The sequence below is a fragment of the Tasmannia lanceolata genome, unplaced genomic scaffold (genome assembly GCF_043159265.1).
Source record: "Tasmannia lanceolata isolate RefF3 unplaced genomic scaffold, GAP_Taslan_0.1 ptg000015l, whole genome shotgun sequence".
Classification (NCBI taxonomy): Eukaryota; Viridiplantae; Streptophyta; class Magnoliopsida; order Canellales; family Winteraceae; genus Tasmannia; species Tasmannia lanceolata.
The window spans coordinates 51450463-51466086 of NW_027518692.1; the positions used below are offsets into that span (position 1 = coordinate 51450463).

Sequence of the window (15624 nt, forward strand, 5' to 3'; positions counted from 1 at the left end):
GCTCACCCCCTTGTAAAGTGAATTGTGGCAGACTTTAACGCTTTTTGATATCAAATGACTGAAATCACGTCAACAGTGGGGCGCATAATCCTACAGAGGAGGGGTGTGTGAAAAAATAATCTCCCTTGTTTTATTACACAAAGGACCAATTACCAATGGGCGACAAACATTAGGCAAAATTATCAAGAGGACCCATGCTTTTCAAAAATTATCAATGGGGGACAAAAGAGGTCTTGTCAGTAAAAGCTGGACGAAAATGCCCTTTGGCATTTACAACACGTTTTGACCTTGGTTTTTCCTTCTTCCATCTTCTTTTACTTTTCCATTATCACCTTTTTATTTTATCCTACCAATCATCTTCCTCCTTGTTCAGCCACCATTGTTGTTGGCAAATGTAACGACCCGATTCCCGTGACCGGATCGCTACAAGAAAACACCTGTCAAAATACTCATAAATTTTTTTTTTTTTGTTAAACAATCATCTCTCTTATTCCATTTCCAAAATGATTCCTTACAATAACATAAACATTTCAATAATTTATTCAACCAAATAAATTCCAACTAGGCCATCTAAATTAAAACTGAGACATCGACGAAAAGTATCGTCTTCTCAGCTTATTCGCTCCCACCATCCTATCTTCTAGATATCCTAATGCGCAAATGCACTCTTGTTAGCGTTTTCTAGTCTTGGAGAGAAAAATAGGATTAGCAGGATGATATAAACTAAACCAGTATGAGAGTTCAATTTAAAACAACAGATCAAGATCCATATATAATAAATAAGATAGTTATAATTTTTCAGAATAATGTTTTACAACTGAATAGAAAAATCATTTTAAAGTGAACAATGTACTAATAACTGAAAAGAAAAATTCAATAACATTAGGAACAATTATAAATCTACCACTCTTATCATAACAATTTCATTTAAACCCAGGGCACTCCAGCTCCCACTAGCTTGTTGCCCTTGCCGACACGGCCGACTCCGCGTGGATTTATTACGGTAGATCATACCGCTTAGGGACTCTTGGTCTCCGTAGGATTCCGACATCAACTAGGAGTTGCGCGGTTCTCCCAAGTTGTATACCTTTAGTTACGGGGATTAACTCAAGGTTTCCCATCACCCTTTCCCATTTTCTCTTTGGATATTTCTTATATTTTCATACTGCTTCCCAGTTATTCCATGTGATTGACAAATACAATTAAACTGGTAATTCTTTATTAGAAATCAGATTCTATTTCCAACATGTAATATAAGAGACAAAATTTCATTTACCATAGAATAACTTAGAAAACAATAAAAATGAAGATACTTCACCATTCTTGTTGCAAGATCTTTTCCACAAAGTAATTTGCTACTAATTAGGGAATTTGAATTTAAGTGAATCAATCTATCCCACCAAAAGAGGTGTGCAAGATCTCCCTCAAAAGTGGAGATCAAATCTCCAACTTATCTTATTTATCTCCTCCTTTCTTTATATTTTATTAGATTTTCATTTAATGAAGGTAGGTTTCCCCTAATATGACTTACTTTCTTATTTAATATGTTTCAAATGATTTCTTATTCCGCGGAAAACTTAATCCCCAAGCTACCGAAACAAATATATAATAGATTAACAAGATCCATTGATCTCCAAACCGATTGATCTAAGCAGATCAAGGATGAATAAGAGATCCTATTTCGGGATCAAGGGTTAGTCTAAAGTGGATCGATGATCTCGATCCTCGATATACGATCTAACGGTCTAAAATTAAAATTTTAAGGAATTGAGAGAAAGGGTCAAAAAGTGGTCGTTACAACAAATCTTAAAAACTTAAATGTTGAGTTCTTACCATCTATCTCTTTGTATTTAGGGTTTTTTTTTTTTTTTTTTTTTTTTTTTTAGGGTTTTGCACAATTTTTCATTCCTCTGTTTCTGATTTATCTTGTTTAGGATTTAAGCTGTTTTTTTTTTAGGGTGAGTTCTGGAGATAATGCATGGATGGCTTCACTCACTTTTTTGGAAGACAAGTGGTTGTATAAGAAAAAGTTGATGTAATACATGAATGGATGGCTACACATTTTTTGATTTACTTATATATATATATTTGTAATACACAAATTAGGATGTAATACATGAAGCACATTTAATGAAAACAACATCCATTTCTTTTATTATTTTTATCATGAGTAGAATTGTAATGCCATTAGAAGAGTTGCTATAGGCAGGGGGTTTTGTAACCGAAGGGGTTTATCAACTCTCTGGAAGGGGGTTAGTAACTCTCAAAAGTAGGGTTACCAATTTTCGAATGGGCTTATCAAGTGCTTGAAAATTGGCCGAGAGTACTGGAGTTTTCGAAGAGGGTTTTCAAGTCTCTACGAATGGGGTTATCTAGTATAAAAAATGGGGTTACTAATTTCTGAATGGGGTGATCAAGTCTCTCAAAATTGGCCAAGGGTATTAGAGTTTTGGAAGGGGGTTTTCAAGTCTCTGGGATTGGGGTTATCTAGTATCAAAAATGGGGTTACCAATTTCTGAATGGGCTTATCAAGTCCTTGAAAATTGGCCGAAGGTACTGGAGTTTTGGAAGGGGGTTTTCAAGTCTCTAGGATTGGGGTTATCAAGTATCAAATGGGGTTACCAATTTCCGAATGGGCTTATCAAGTCCCTGAAAATTGGCCGAGGGCACTAGAGTTTTGGAAAGGGGTTTTCAAGTATTTGGGATTGGGGTTATCTAGTATCAAAATGGGGTTACCAATTTACGAATGGGCTTATCAAGTCTCTTAAAATTGCCCAAGGGTACTTGAGTTTTGGAAGGGGGTTTTCAAGTCTCTGGAGTTGGGGGTTATCCAGTATCAAAATGAGGTTACCAAATTCTGAATGGGCTTATCAAGTCCCTTATGAACACGTTTTTACTACATGTTTTTTTTCACTCGTTCATTTTCACGTTTTTTTTTTTCTTTCTACCGTACGATTTATCTTCCTCATCCTCCATTGAAAGGGAGAAGGAGAAATGCAAAACCCTAAAACAAATGAAAAATAAAACCTAGATATTGAGAGAGATGGGAATGAACTCACGTTTCAAATTTCGAGTTTTCCCACCTCCAATGGTGGCTAAATTATGAAGAAGATGACTGGTAAGGTAAAAAAAACAAAGTTGAAAAATGAAAAAGTAAAAAAACAAGAGGGAAAGGAGAGAGAAGAGGGAAAAGTGGAAAAGCAAAAAGTGTTGCTTAAGAAAATGGTATTTTTGTCTAACTTTTAATGACAAGACCTCTTTTGTCCTTCTTTGATAATTTCTGAAAAGCATGGGTCCTCTTGATAATTCCACCTAATTTTTGTCCCCCCGTTGGTAATTGATCTAAACACCAAAAAAAAAAAAAAAAAAGCGTAGAAAAAGGCCAATTTTCTCCCGCCAGGTGTCCCGTCATTTCTAAAACCTGGCTTTCCAAAAATAACATTCGAATTAGCTCTCGCCTGTTTCTTCGATTCCTCAATTCTTTCCCTGTTTTTTGTTTTTCATCACCAGATCAGACCTATAACATTCGCTCTCCAATTACAGATTTCATTCACAATTGCTGTGGATTCGATTGTGTTTCTCCTTCACACAGGTCGATCCGATCCTCTTTTCTACGTTTTATTTATTTTTATGTCTTTCTCGATCCTCTTCTTTCTCTTCGAATTAATTTTCTCGTATCTTGATTACTTTTGATAATTTCTTTGAATTTTCTTTTTCTTTTTCTCGTCAAGGGATTGGATTGGGGTTTCTTGTTTGAATTTGATTGAATTTTGAAGCTTTTTCTTCTACTTCTTCTTTTCTTTGTTACGCGGTGTGGAGATTAAGCAGGTTGTTGTGGTTGAAATCTTGGCGGTCTGTTCTGCATTTTCTGGTTTCAGTTTGTGGGTTTTGGTATGGATTTTAGCTGTTTTTTGGCGCTTTTATTCATATTATTTATCTGATTATTTGTTTTCTTTTTCTTTTTTGTTTGTAAATGGAATGTGGTTGTGATAGAACATAGTTCTATTGAAACAGAAAATTCAGAAGAAGAAGAAGAATAGAATAGGAGAAAATGGAGAAAAAGGTGAGTTAATTTGAGGAAACTCGGCCCCCAATGTGCTAACAACACCAAACGTGATTATTGCTTGCACTGCATTCATGTCATATAGAAATTTGGGAAACCAAAATAGGAAATTGAAATTAAGAAAATATGAAAAAGAAATTAAGAAAACCTACTAGATGACACAAATAAGGAAATTAATTGTAAGTTTGTAACAGCTTAACATTAGGCGGAAATTAGATGAAGTCCGTGCCTGGGTGTTTGAAGGAACTTTGATTTGAATTATCTGATTGCTAATTGATTCTGCGGGTCTGGAATTCTTTCTATTGTTGTTCTAGTTCTGGTTGAAATCTAGGTCTAAATTCATTTGATATATTCTCTTTTCTAGTTTTAGATTCAGTTTAATCCCATTACTAAGTGCCTGACAAGCCTATAACCATTATTTTTTTAATTACCAAAAAGTTGGATTTTTGGTACGGTCTTGAGGTGTTTGTAAGTGTGAATTTTTCATAAATTCAGCTGCGCCAGTTGGTTTCTATTTTTTATTTCCTATTTTCCTCTGTATATGTTGAAATTGAATCAAGTTGCGATTTTGTTTCTTGATGGGGCTTCAGTTAGAGAGATCTGAACAGTTTTATGGTGACATGCAATTCACTCCTTTCCAATGTGTTTGCACTGTTGGTTGCACAATGAAGCTCTTAGATGTGCTTTTGATTTGGGATTTCCATTTCAGGAAGTTCTATGTCTGTGGGGTTTTATTAAGATACTTTACTTTTTGAACTAGGGTTTGATGATTCTGAGTTTTTGGTTAGGATGAGCTAAGATGTTTTATTTATTTTTTATTTTTTTGTGCCCCACAGGAGATTTTAGCGCTCAGACATGTTTTCTGGTTATTAGACCCGGCTAATTGGGTTTATTCTTTCACGGTTCTTGGCTTTTTATCTAGATATTGTTAATATAAGATGCTGTTGTATGCTTCTTAGTCACTCGGGTGCTTTTGTTTATGAATTTGGCTATGGTTTTGTTGTAATTTTTTCTAGAAATCATGTATGCAATCATCTCATTGGAGTCTTAGATTTGTATGTGGCTGAATAAACTAGTATTAAATTTATTCTGTCTGTTAATTATGCGCAGCTATGGTTTTTCCACTTTAGCAAGCTTCATATATTCTTTAATTTAAGATGAATTTCTTAAGTTTTCTTCTGGAAAGATTTTGTCTCATGTGATGCTGCAGCCTATATTTTTCTGAACTTCATTTTTTTTAAGTCCTTTCTTTGTCAAACTCTTATGTTTATGTTTATGTGATTCTTAGCACATGCATTTATTTGGTTCTTGGCATCAATTTATATTTATTTTTTCTCGTTTTTAAATTCTAGATGTCTTCTGTTCAGGTGATGATATGCTAGTGTTCTTCGGTAGACTAGGTGAAACGGTTTTGAAGGGAACCAAACTTTTAGAGGACAGCGCATTCATCCGCTGCAGCCATGAAGAAAGTCTTTGGTCAAACTGTCCGGGACCTGTAAGAAGCACTTCTCATTTTTCACTTAATTGAAGTATAGTTTTTTTGTTTTTTTTTTGGTTGGTAAGCTGGGATCGAACGTTCGACCTCTAGGTAGAAGACCAAAGCCTTCACCATTGAGCTAGAGTCTCAATCCCAGTTAAAAGTATAGTTATGTGGAGTTTGCATCTCTAAGGCAGCTTTGGCATTAATTAGGATGTTTTGAAGCACCCCATTATTATAGCATTCCCATATGGTATTGATAAACTATTTTTATCAAAAATGTGATATTGTGAACTAATGCTACAAGTTACATTTATAAATTATGATATTTTCTAATTATTGGGGAACTGCATATTTCAATCTTTGACATTCTGCAGTAAAAGAGAGGTGAACAAGAAAGTTTTGAAGGTCCCTGGAATAGAGCAGAAGGTAAATATTCCGCTTCACATGTCTGTCCAATTTTTATTGGGTTTTAATAACATCTAAGGAAAACGTCTTGTGTTAATTTATTAGCTTTCAGCCTCTGAATCCCGATAGAACTGTGTCCCTGAGTCTTTTGTGTAGTTTGTGTCCGGCAGCCAGGTTTCAGGGAATCAACATAAAAATTGCTCTTATTTTTATTTTCAGGTTCTTGATGCAACTAGCAATGAAGCATGGGGTCCTCATGGATCCCATTTAGTAGATATTGCACAGGCTACCAGAAACTAGTAAGATTTATTTTGCGTAAAACACTGTGCCTTTATTAGTTTGTTTCATGTATATTCATTTGTTCCGTGTGCCTGCAGTAACGAGTACCAGATGATCATGGCAGTGCTTTGGAAGAGGATCAATGATACTGGAAAAAACTGGCGGCATGTATACAAGGTAATGTGTGTATTTCTTGTCTTGATTATTTACATCATTTGTTGCCATTAGCTTATTTTTCCTTATTTCTTATATGATGGTTGTGATCGTCAGTTTATGTTCGTTTGAAATTTCTATTCCTTGTGTTTGACAGATTAGAAAGAGCACTAATTTAGGCCCTGTTTGGATTCGAATTTATTGGAAAAGTTTGGAAAGGAAAAATATTTGTAAAAATATCTACTTTTTTAACACATGAAAAGAGAGTACATGAACCAAACTTATTCAATTTTTATGTAGATGGACCTTCAATTTACGATGATATCTATATAAATTAACCATAATCATATCATTTCCTTCTATATTGTGTAAAGAAAAAAAAATTCGAAGAAAACATTTTCCGTAAGAAGTGCTGTTTTTCTTGCAATCCAAACAGGCCCTTAGTCTCTGCACATACTTTTCCTCGAAAAAAATTCTAGCAGGAAAATTACAGTTGGGGGCCACCAGTTTAACAATGCAACTCATTCCTCTACTAGCCCTGTTACTGCTGGATCGTGCCCCAACAATCCTAACCCTCTGATTTGTGGCCTTTAAGTGGATGGTTAAAGGATAAAAGACAATGGCCCGCATTTAGTGGGAAAAAGGGGGTGTTAGGATTGTCCAATGGGGTAGATTTTTTATCCATGACCCATTTATATTGGTGCTCAGTAGATTAAAAGTTTGGACGATTGAATAAGTGATCTCCACCTCAGTTCTGTCTGCTGGTTGACACTCCACATACGCTATGTTAAAGAAGACCATTCTCTGTTCCTTATGTTAGTATGCTATGTACATCATTGTATGCTATTTATCCTCTTTTCTCCCTATCCATATACCATTGCATCAGTAACTAATGATTCATTCAATTGAGTTTCAGGCATTGACTGTTCTAGAATACCTGGTGGCCTATGGATCTGAACGTGTCATAGATGATATCAGGGAGCATGCTTACCATATATCGGTAACTATCATCTGATGATTACACTTCTGGTGATATTGTTGTGTGTAAGTGGCCAAGTTGGTGATAGGAATTTATGTGGAATGTGGCAGACTCTATCCGATTTTCAGTATATTGATTCTAGTGGGAGGGACCAGGGGAGCAATGTCAGAAAGAAATCTCAGAGTCTTGTTGTACTTGTGAATGATAAGGAAAGAATACAGGCAGCTAGACAGAAAGCTTTGGCAAACAGGGACAAGTGAGTCTTCATTTAGGACTTGCGAAAGCAATTGAATAATTTTATTCGAGTTTCTAAATACTTTTTATTTATGTTAATCTATAGGTACAGTACTGCATCATCATCAACTGGGGGAATGTATAGGCCCAGTTCCTATTCAAGTACAGGAGGATATGGTGACCAATACAATGATGATCGTTATGAAGGCCGCTATGGAAATAGAGATGAAGACCGAAATGGGTATGGGAGAGAAAGAGAATTGGGCTATAAGGATGATGACCGATATAGCAGAGATGGTTACAGAGTTGCCGATAACAGGAGCAATCGGAGTCCTGACGACTATCAGTATGGACCAAGACACAAGAGCTCTGATAGAGAAAGAGAACATTCTTATGAGGACAATGATCGATATACATCTAGGTATTAATCTACTTTAGCTTTCTTTATGATATTATCTTCGTGGAAAGCTTTTGCTCTATTCATATAATGCAATGTAAAAATGTCTTGCATGTTGTACAATGTATTTTTCGAAGTGACAATTTCTTTTTTGATCAATTAAAGAGTGTAATATGTTAATGGTGATATAACTAAAATAATTTGAGAACCCTTTGGACTTGGTTAAAGCATCATAGAAACCAATGGATGTACTGGCATCTTGATCTTGAATCCATAGTTATCTATAGCTCTTTTGGTGCAGAAGTGGTGGTGGCAGAGCTGATGACCATTCTCTGGATGAAAGGTGAACTCCCAAGAAATCGGGCTTTGTTATATATGGCTGTTGTAATCTTTTGCAATAGTTATTTCTCTGGGAAATTGCTTTGTACAGTTCTTGGGCTTAAAGTTTGAGCAACCTTAGATATCATCTTTAGCTTCTCACAGGTTGATTTTTTTTCCCACCAGAAAGCTTGAACGCAAACTTTCTGAACAAAATGTGGGTGCACCTCCCAGTTATGAAGAAGCTATAAGTGAGGCTCAGAGCCATATTCAGGAGGAAAGGTACATTTTTAATTAGTTGGTATGCATCTTGGTTTTAGGAATCATTTTCATTTGTTTCTTACGTCCTATTCAATGAAAGGGATGGGGGATCTGAAACAGCGCCAGCTCCTAAAACATCATCCTCCCCAACTGGAATTACAAGTCATCAGGATACACTAGTGGATGATGTAGCTGCACCTCTTGCGAACAAGGAAGTCCATGCATTTGATGAATTTGATCCTCACACTTCTGTATCAGGTACAAAAAGTTGTTTCTATTTTGAATATCTTTAGGTATCAAACATTATTCAAACATATCTATCCCATATCATGAGGTTCTTCATGATTCTGTTCCATTACTTTTTTTTTACTGATTGAATGAATTCTGTTCCATTACTTGTTATGGTGGTGGGCGTACATTTGTGTGGCTCCCAGCAGGCTTGATAAAATTTAGTGTGTTTGTTATGATTATTTGTAGAACATAAAAAACATGTATGGTTCCTTGAATATGCATAGTTTGAGCAAGACTTGATAAGATTTAGTGATCATTTATGCTTTTTTTTTCTCATTTTTTGTTTTCTTTTATTTTCTATCTTTTCCTAATATTCCATCTTTTAATATATGTTTGTTTATTTTTATTTAGTGTTTCACTTTACATGTTTTGAAGGCTAGGTCTAAGAAGTTATGCATCTGTATGCGTATTCTATCTTTTTATTTTCAATTTTGTTTTGCAAGTTATTTTCTTTTCATTTGTATTTCGCATTTTATTTTGCCGCCTACTGCTACTAAATAACCCACTCCCCAAGTCAAGCTGGTGCTTCTTGTTGCACCAGGAGCTGTTGCACCGGGTGCTAAAGCGTGGGTGTTTTGTACCCATTGAGCAAAGATGGGTTGTAATTGTATAGCGGTATATCAAACATATATATGCCATATCTTGAGGTTCTTCATGATTCTGTTCCATTACTTGTTATGGTGGTGGGCGTACGTTTGCGTGGCTCCCAGCAGGCTTGATAAAATTTAGTGCATTTGTTATGATTATTTGTAGAGAGGGCGAGCCTTGGCGCAACGGTAAGGTTGCTCCATTGTGACCTGGTGGTCACGGGTTCGAGTCACAGAAACAGCCGCTCTGCAAAGCAGTGGTGAGCCTGCACACATCTAGCCCTTCCCAGACCCCGCAATGGCGGGAGCCTCGTGCACTGGGCCACCCTTTTTTTATTATGATTATTTGTAGAACATAAAAAACATTTATGGTCCATTGAATATGCATATTTTGAGCAAGACTTGATAAGATTTAGTGATCGTTCATGCTTTTTTTCTCTTTTTTGTTTTCTTTTATATTTCTATCTTTTCCTAATTTTCCATCTTTTAATATATGTTTTGTTTGTTTTATTTAGTATTTCACTTTACATGTTTTTGAGGCTAGGTCTAAGAAATTATGCATCTATATGCTTATTTGTATCTTTTTATTTTCGTTTTTGTTTTGCAATTTATATTCTTTTCATTTTTGTTTCGCATTTTATTTAGCATATGTTGTTTTTTTTTAACTATTATTGAGCTAGATATACATATTTTTAAGCATGATCTACTATCTATGGGCCCTTTTCCCATTTTTGATACTGTTTTTATTTTTTATTTATTTGAAAACGTAAATTCTTCCGCAATTTGTTATTCTTATAAATCTAGGGATTAAAGTTAAAGTAGTGAAATCAGAAATAGAAAGGAAGGGAAGTGAAATAAGAACTGTTTGTGTGGGTGCTCTCGCAACCACATGATCTTGTTTGTTTATAATAAGTCACAATTAATTACATGAAATGCCATCAGTGAATGAGCCCTATCTATTGTTACATATTAAGTCACTTAAAAGTGTCTTAGACATAGATGGGGGGTACCTATCTATTGTTACATATTAAGTCACTTATAGTGAATGGCCCCTGTCTACTGTTTATCTATTGTTACATATTTTCCACTTCTATACACCTCCCCTCTCAGTTTCTCTCTCTTTTGCCACTTCTACTGATTCCAGATGTCGTACATTCATCCTCTCCTTCAGAAATCGATTGGATCCCATTTCTCCTAGCTGCTTGATGCCAGAGATATTGAATCACCACATCTTTTTCTTCCTCCGTGAAATTCTCTATTGATCTCCTACTATCCTCTCTCTAGCAGCTATTTTTCTCTTTTGATGATGCACCTAGCTTTTGCATTTTTTCTGGCATACTCCATTCGTGGATTTTGCCTCCCAACCGAGAGCCCTCTATCTTTCTGTTGAGCAATGAAATGACATCTTGCTTCCTTTAGAGTCTCTTCCCAAAGAGAATCAACAATCTCATCTTAATTTCCCGTATTATCAGGATTTATCGAACCCCTAATAACTTTGTCTGCTAGATCATTGGAATCCATTTCCTGTTTGTGATCCGGGGGCTGGGCAGAATCCTTCATATTTGCTTTGAAATCCATTGGCTGGGAAACATCCTTTGCCTTGTCTTTGTAATACAACAGTTGGGCAGCATATTTTATTTTTGCTTTCTAGATGCCTCCTCGCGTCACCTGTGAAAGTGACAAAGTAGCAAACATGCTGAAAAGACTAGTGAAGCAGCGGTTTTTTCTTCCCCTTTTACGGAGTCATCGCCACGTGGACCTTTAGTCACTGCAAGCTGTCATTAGCCTTGGAGTTTTCCCTAATATGAAGACCTAACGACACCTTTTTGAAATTCAAACCAAGGGGTGAGATTCTTTTTGCCTTTTCTGGCAAGAGATCTATGACTATAGCCTTACCTTTTCGAAATTTATCGTAATCTTCATCTTTGCCTTTCGATTGATTTGTCTCATCCAACAGTCGAGGTGTTGTCTCCTTCCTTGACCTTATCCAGAAACCAAACTCTTATACCAGTCGATTTCTCTTCGTTTAAACTGACCGAGAAAGCCTGACTTCTGGTTTGCATTTGGCGTCGTCCACTGCAAGATTCTGGTCATCCCCGAACTTCCTACAAACCCCAACCGAGTAATTCTTATCACCCACATTCAATCTTACTATTGATAGGAATCCCCATTCTGATGTAAAAATCTGGCCCCGGCAAACTCCATTCAGAAACCATTCTCAGACTCCCATCTCCACCTTTATCACCGGAGCCAAATAAACTCTCCATTGCTCGAACTGTCGAAGTAGCCCATGCAAGTAATGGAATTCCGAAAACCAAGATCCATATCGTTTTAGCCCCCGTCTTATAAGTAGGATTCCAAGGTTCTAATCAAGGAGTTTTTGTCCACACACCCCGCATGGCCATATCCTATTCTGATCACCTTGTTTGCTTGTTCTTCAGACTAAAATCTGAATAATACTAGAGACTGATTTAGTTTCCTGGGTTGTGGTAGCTTTGGTGTCTCCCAGAATCAGCGAGCCCATTTATGCAATTCATCAAGCTCCCAAAACAAAACAGGGCCTTGGAAAATTGTTGAGAGACTGTTTTTGCAATTTGCACCAAGGAGTAGGGCAATACCTCCTCCAGCAAAGTACAATGAGGGGGTGTCTCCTTATGCTATCTGATCATGATCAATTGTTGCAACTTGCAATGAGTGCATATACACGAAGTGTTTAGTCCATATGCCATAAGATAGATCCTTTCATAGATGATTGGTTAAAGACTCCAATCATGCAATGATGGCACATCACATAATTCATTTTTCAATCATGCATTTTTTTTGTTTTTCAGCTATGCTTTTATTATATTTCTGTTATTTCACAGCTTTGGGCTACTTGTCCAATCATATAACATTAGTAGGAGCTAATTGATGGTGTCTTCTCCTTGATCAGATACTCCACCTGCTCCAAGTACAGTAGAAATGGACATCTTTGGCTCCCTTGCGGATGTGGCTTCGCCAGATTCGTTGGATTTCATGCTAGAGACTCCGGCTGCCACAACTCCTAAACCTGATACACCTGTGAATTCTGATTTTGGATCCACTTTTGTGCCACTTTCATCAGCATCCACTGTTCTGAACCAGGTATCTTTGATAATCTTGTACAGGATTTTTTTGCAGTAGATTTTTTTTTGTTTTGAAAAGTTACAGTAGAGATTTGTCAGTCCTTCACTTTGTTTGACTGATAAGAAAACAGCACTGGGCTAGGCATCAACTTCCCAGCTATGTCACAAATACCTCCGATAGTTTCAAAATATAGTGATTTTATCGCGACATTTTTATAAAATGACAAAATCCCGAAATATTCCCGAGAATTTAAAAATATAGTGATATTTTCGTTTACCATGATAATATGAAGAGGAAGTCTAAACTGAAGGGAGCCCTTGCAAAAAAGGGGTGAAAAGGCTCCCCCATTGGCTGCACATCACCATCATGTTTGACTTTTCAGCCGTTATTAATGCATGATGGTGATGTGTAGCCAATAGGAGAGCCCTTTCACCTCTTTTTTGCAAGGGCTCCCTTCAGTCTAGAATTCCTCTAATATGAAATATCGCAATAAAATCGTGACATTTTTATGGTATTTGTATGATATTTTTTATTTTTTTCTTAATTTCTATATTTTTAATTAAATTTATTTTTATCATTTTTTTCCTGATATAAACCTGAAAAAATAAAAAATAAATAATATATCCCGAGATTTTCCCTTGCCAAGAAATTCCCGAGAACAATATTTGTGACTTAGCTTCCCAGAATCCTAGAAAAACTTACAACTTTGTCTAATGGACAGTATAATAAGTCATTCAAAAAAGAAAAATAACTCTTCTCTTCTCCATTTTAGATTATCAATATAATTGGAGTATGTTTATGATAAATACATGATTTTGTTTCCAGATTTATCTCCGCAGTCATCCTGGAAAGTCAAATATTTGTTTTCATTTTCATTTATGCTCCATCTGCCATCTTTTTTTTCTGGACTTAAAATGTGTCTACTTCAATGTCCGATACAGCCTAGTGAAGATCTATTTGGGGATTCGCCATTCATAGCTCTTCCTTCTGAAAACAATTTTGGGGCTCAACAACAGAATTTTGGGCCCACAACTTCATTCCAACCTACCACAATGAATGAAAGCTCTGTGCCTCTACAACCAGATGTGCCAAAGATGGAAACAGCCTCTAACTTTGATTTTGGGGACGCATTTCTGGGAATTACTTATCCTCCTTCCACTGTCTCCAATATTCAACCTCTTTCCACAGTCCCTGAGTTCTTGCCCCCGGAGCTGTCATCTTCTCGGCCAAGCAGTGATAGTTTTGGGAACTTTCAACAGAATTTTGTGCCCACAACTTCATTCCAACCTATTGCAATGAATGAAAGCTCTGTGCCTCTACAACCAGCTGTGCCGAAGGTGGAAACAGCCTCTAACTTTGATTTTGGGGACACATTTCTGGGAATTACTAATGCTCCTTCCACTGTCTCCAATATTCAACCTCTTTCCACAGTCCCAGAATTCTTGCCACTGGAGCTTTCGTCTGCTCAGCGAAGCAGTGATAGTTTTGGGAACCATCTCCCTCCGTCTGGAGCCGCAGCCTCTGTAGCATATGAGGCAGCTCTTCCAGATCCAACTGGCCCAGCTGCCAAAGCTCAACCACGAAATGACAAGTTCGAGCCTAAGTCAACAGTCTGGGCTGACACTTTGAGCCGAGGTCTTGTAAACTTGAATATATCCGGACGTAAGTGATGTCACTTTCTGTTTATCCAAAATTTTGCTTTCTCTATCCGTATAAATCTAACAGAACATAACGGTTGCTAAGCATTTGACCATGGCTTTCTCTTTAGATGTTGCAAAACTAGGTTTGGAACCCATCTTTCAGTAAATTGTCAGTATCTTAGAATCATAAGGGTGTTAGATCCAATCATCTTACAATCCTTTGCATGATTTTAAATACATATGTTGTGATTTATAGTTTTTAGTTATTTATGATTGCAAACTACTACTCTTTTTACTCATTTGTCTTAAATTGTTATTAATTTCATTTGCAGCCAAAATCAATCCACTGGCGGATATTGGAATCGACTTCGAGTCCATTAATCGGAAGGAGAAGAGGAAGGAGAAACCTGCTGACACTCCTGTAACATCTACTATCACCATGGGCAAAGCTATGGGATCTGGTTCTGGCGTTGGTCGTGCTGGCACAACTGGTCTTACACCCCCTCCTAACCCCTTTATGGGTTCTAGCATGGGCATGGGCATGGGCATGGGCGGCAGCACCGGTATGGGCATGGGAATGGCTATGGGCAGTTATGGTGGGGGAATGAATCAACCCCCTATGGGCATGGGCATGGGCATGGGCATGAACATGAGTATGGTTCAAGGAGGACAAATGCGACCTTCCACCAGATTGCCTCCTGGTCCGGGCATGCCCGGTGGATACAATCCTATGATGGGCATGGGAGGTTATGCTACTCAACAACCATATGGGGGTTATCAATGAGCTTGGTAGGAGAGTCTTTTCTGGCTTGAGGTAAGCAAAGCACACAGCCCACCCTTGCTTTCATTATCCATTGCTTTCCTAGCTTTCAGTTTCATCTTTTCTAAGCATTGGTTTTGAATACTAGAAGGTAATGGCATGTGCTTATATGTTTATTATTCATTGGTTAGGTTTATCATTGGTATATCATTGGTATCTCTTTCTGGTCGTGTGAATCTCCTAGGGTTGATGCTGTTTTCAGCTGTTATTGTAACATTGAGGATGTACTTTACCAGGTTGTCATCTTTTGCGACCTTTTGAGATTTGTTACGGTACGCCTACTGAAAAAACAATAAAGTTTGATTATTCATTTTTTTTTTTTTGGAAAGATTACTAATCTTCAGTTTTTTTATAACTTTTTGCATTTTTTTTCTTTTTCAACCGAATAGCAAGTAGGGGATTATTGCGGTCACTATGTTGGTGTAATTGTTTGGTAATGATTTTTTTTTTTAATGTTTTCGCCCTCTGTTATAATCATAGTTGCCAGAATGGGAAGCGATTGTGAGAAGCGATGAGGGAAGCGAGGGGTTTAGAAAAGGGGAAATGTGGAAAGTGAAGAGCTCTAAATAAAGTAAAGATAAAATGTGTGTGAAATGTCATTGAAAGTCAACA

At 36.9% G+C, this 15624-nt stretch overlaps 1 protein-coding gene across 5 annotated transcripts; it reads left to right on the plus strand.

Annotated features, from left to right (window-relative positions):
• The first annotated feature begins 3410 nt into the window (after positions 1-3410).
• LOC143892283 (clathrin interactor EPSIN 3-like) lies at positions 3411-15325 on the plus strand. 5 transcript variants are annotated; one of them, XM_077396779.1, is made up of 15 exons: positions 3411-3592; positions 5431-5558; positions 5918-5969; positions 6168-6247; positions 6326-6404; positions 7297-7380; positions 7470-7615; positions 7700-8014; positions 8292-8333; positions 8495-8590; positions 8670-8827; positions 12380-12570; positions 13494-14214; positions 14525-15006; positions 15144-15325. In XM_077396779.1, the coding sequence occupies exons 2-14, from the start codon at positions 5524-5526 to the stop codon at positions 14974-14976; spliced, it is 2451 nt and encodes an 816-aa protein (XP_077252894.1). In that variant the 5' UTR covers positions 3411-3592; positions 5431-5523; the 3' UTR covers positions 14977-15006; positions 15144-15325. The 5 variants fall into 5 exon arrangements, with proteins under 5 accessions (XP_077252894.1, XP_077252893.1, XP_077252897.1 ...); XM_077396778.1 differs by having other exon boundaries at positions 14525-15325; XM_077396780.1 differs by lacking the exon at positions 3411-3592 and adding an exon at positions 3790-3891 and having other exon boundaries at positions 14525-15325.
• Positions 15326-15624: the final 299 nt, after the last annotated feature.

Coding starts and splice junctions, on each gene's coding strand:
- LOC143892283 (XM_077396778.1), top strand. CDS start 5,524: ATGAAGAAAGTCTTTGGTCAAACTGTCCGGGACCT. Junction 6,248..6,325: donor GCACAGGCTACCAGAAACTA/GTAAGATTTATT, acceptor GTGTGCCTGCAG/TAACGAGTACCAGATGATCA. Junction 8,015..8,291: donor AATGATCGATATACATCTAG/GTATTAATCTAC, acceptor CTTTTGGTGCAG/AAGTGGTGGTGGCAGAGCTG.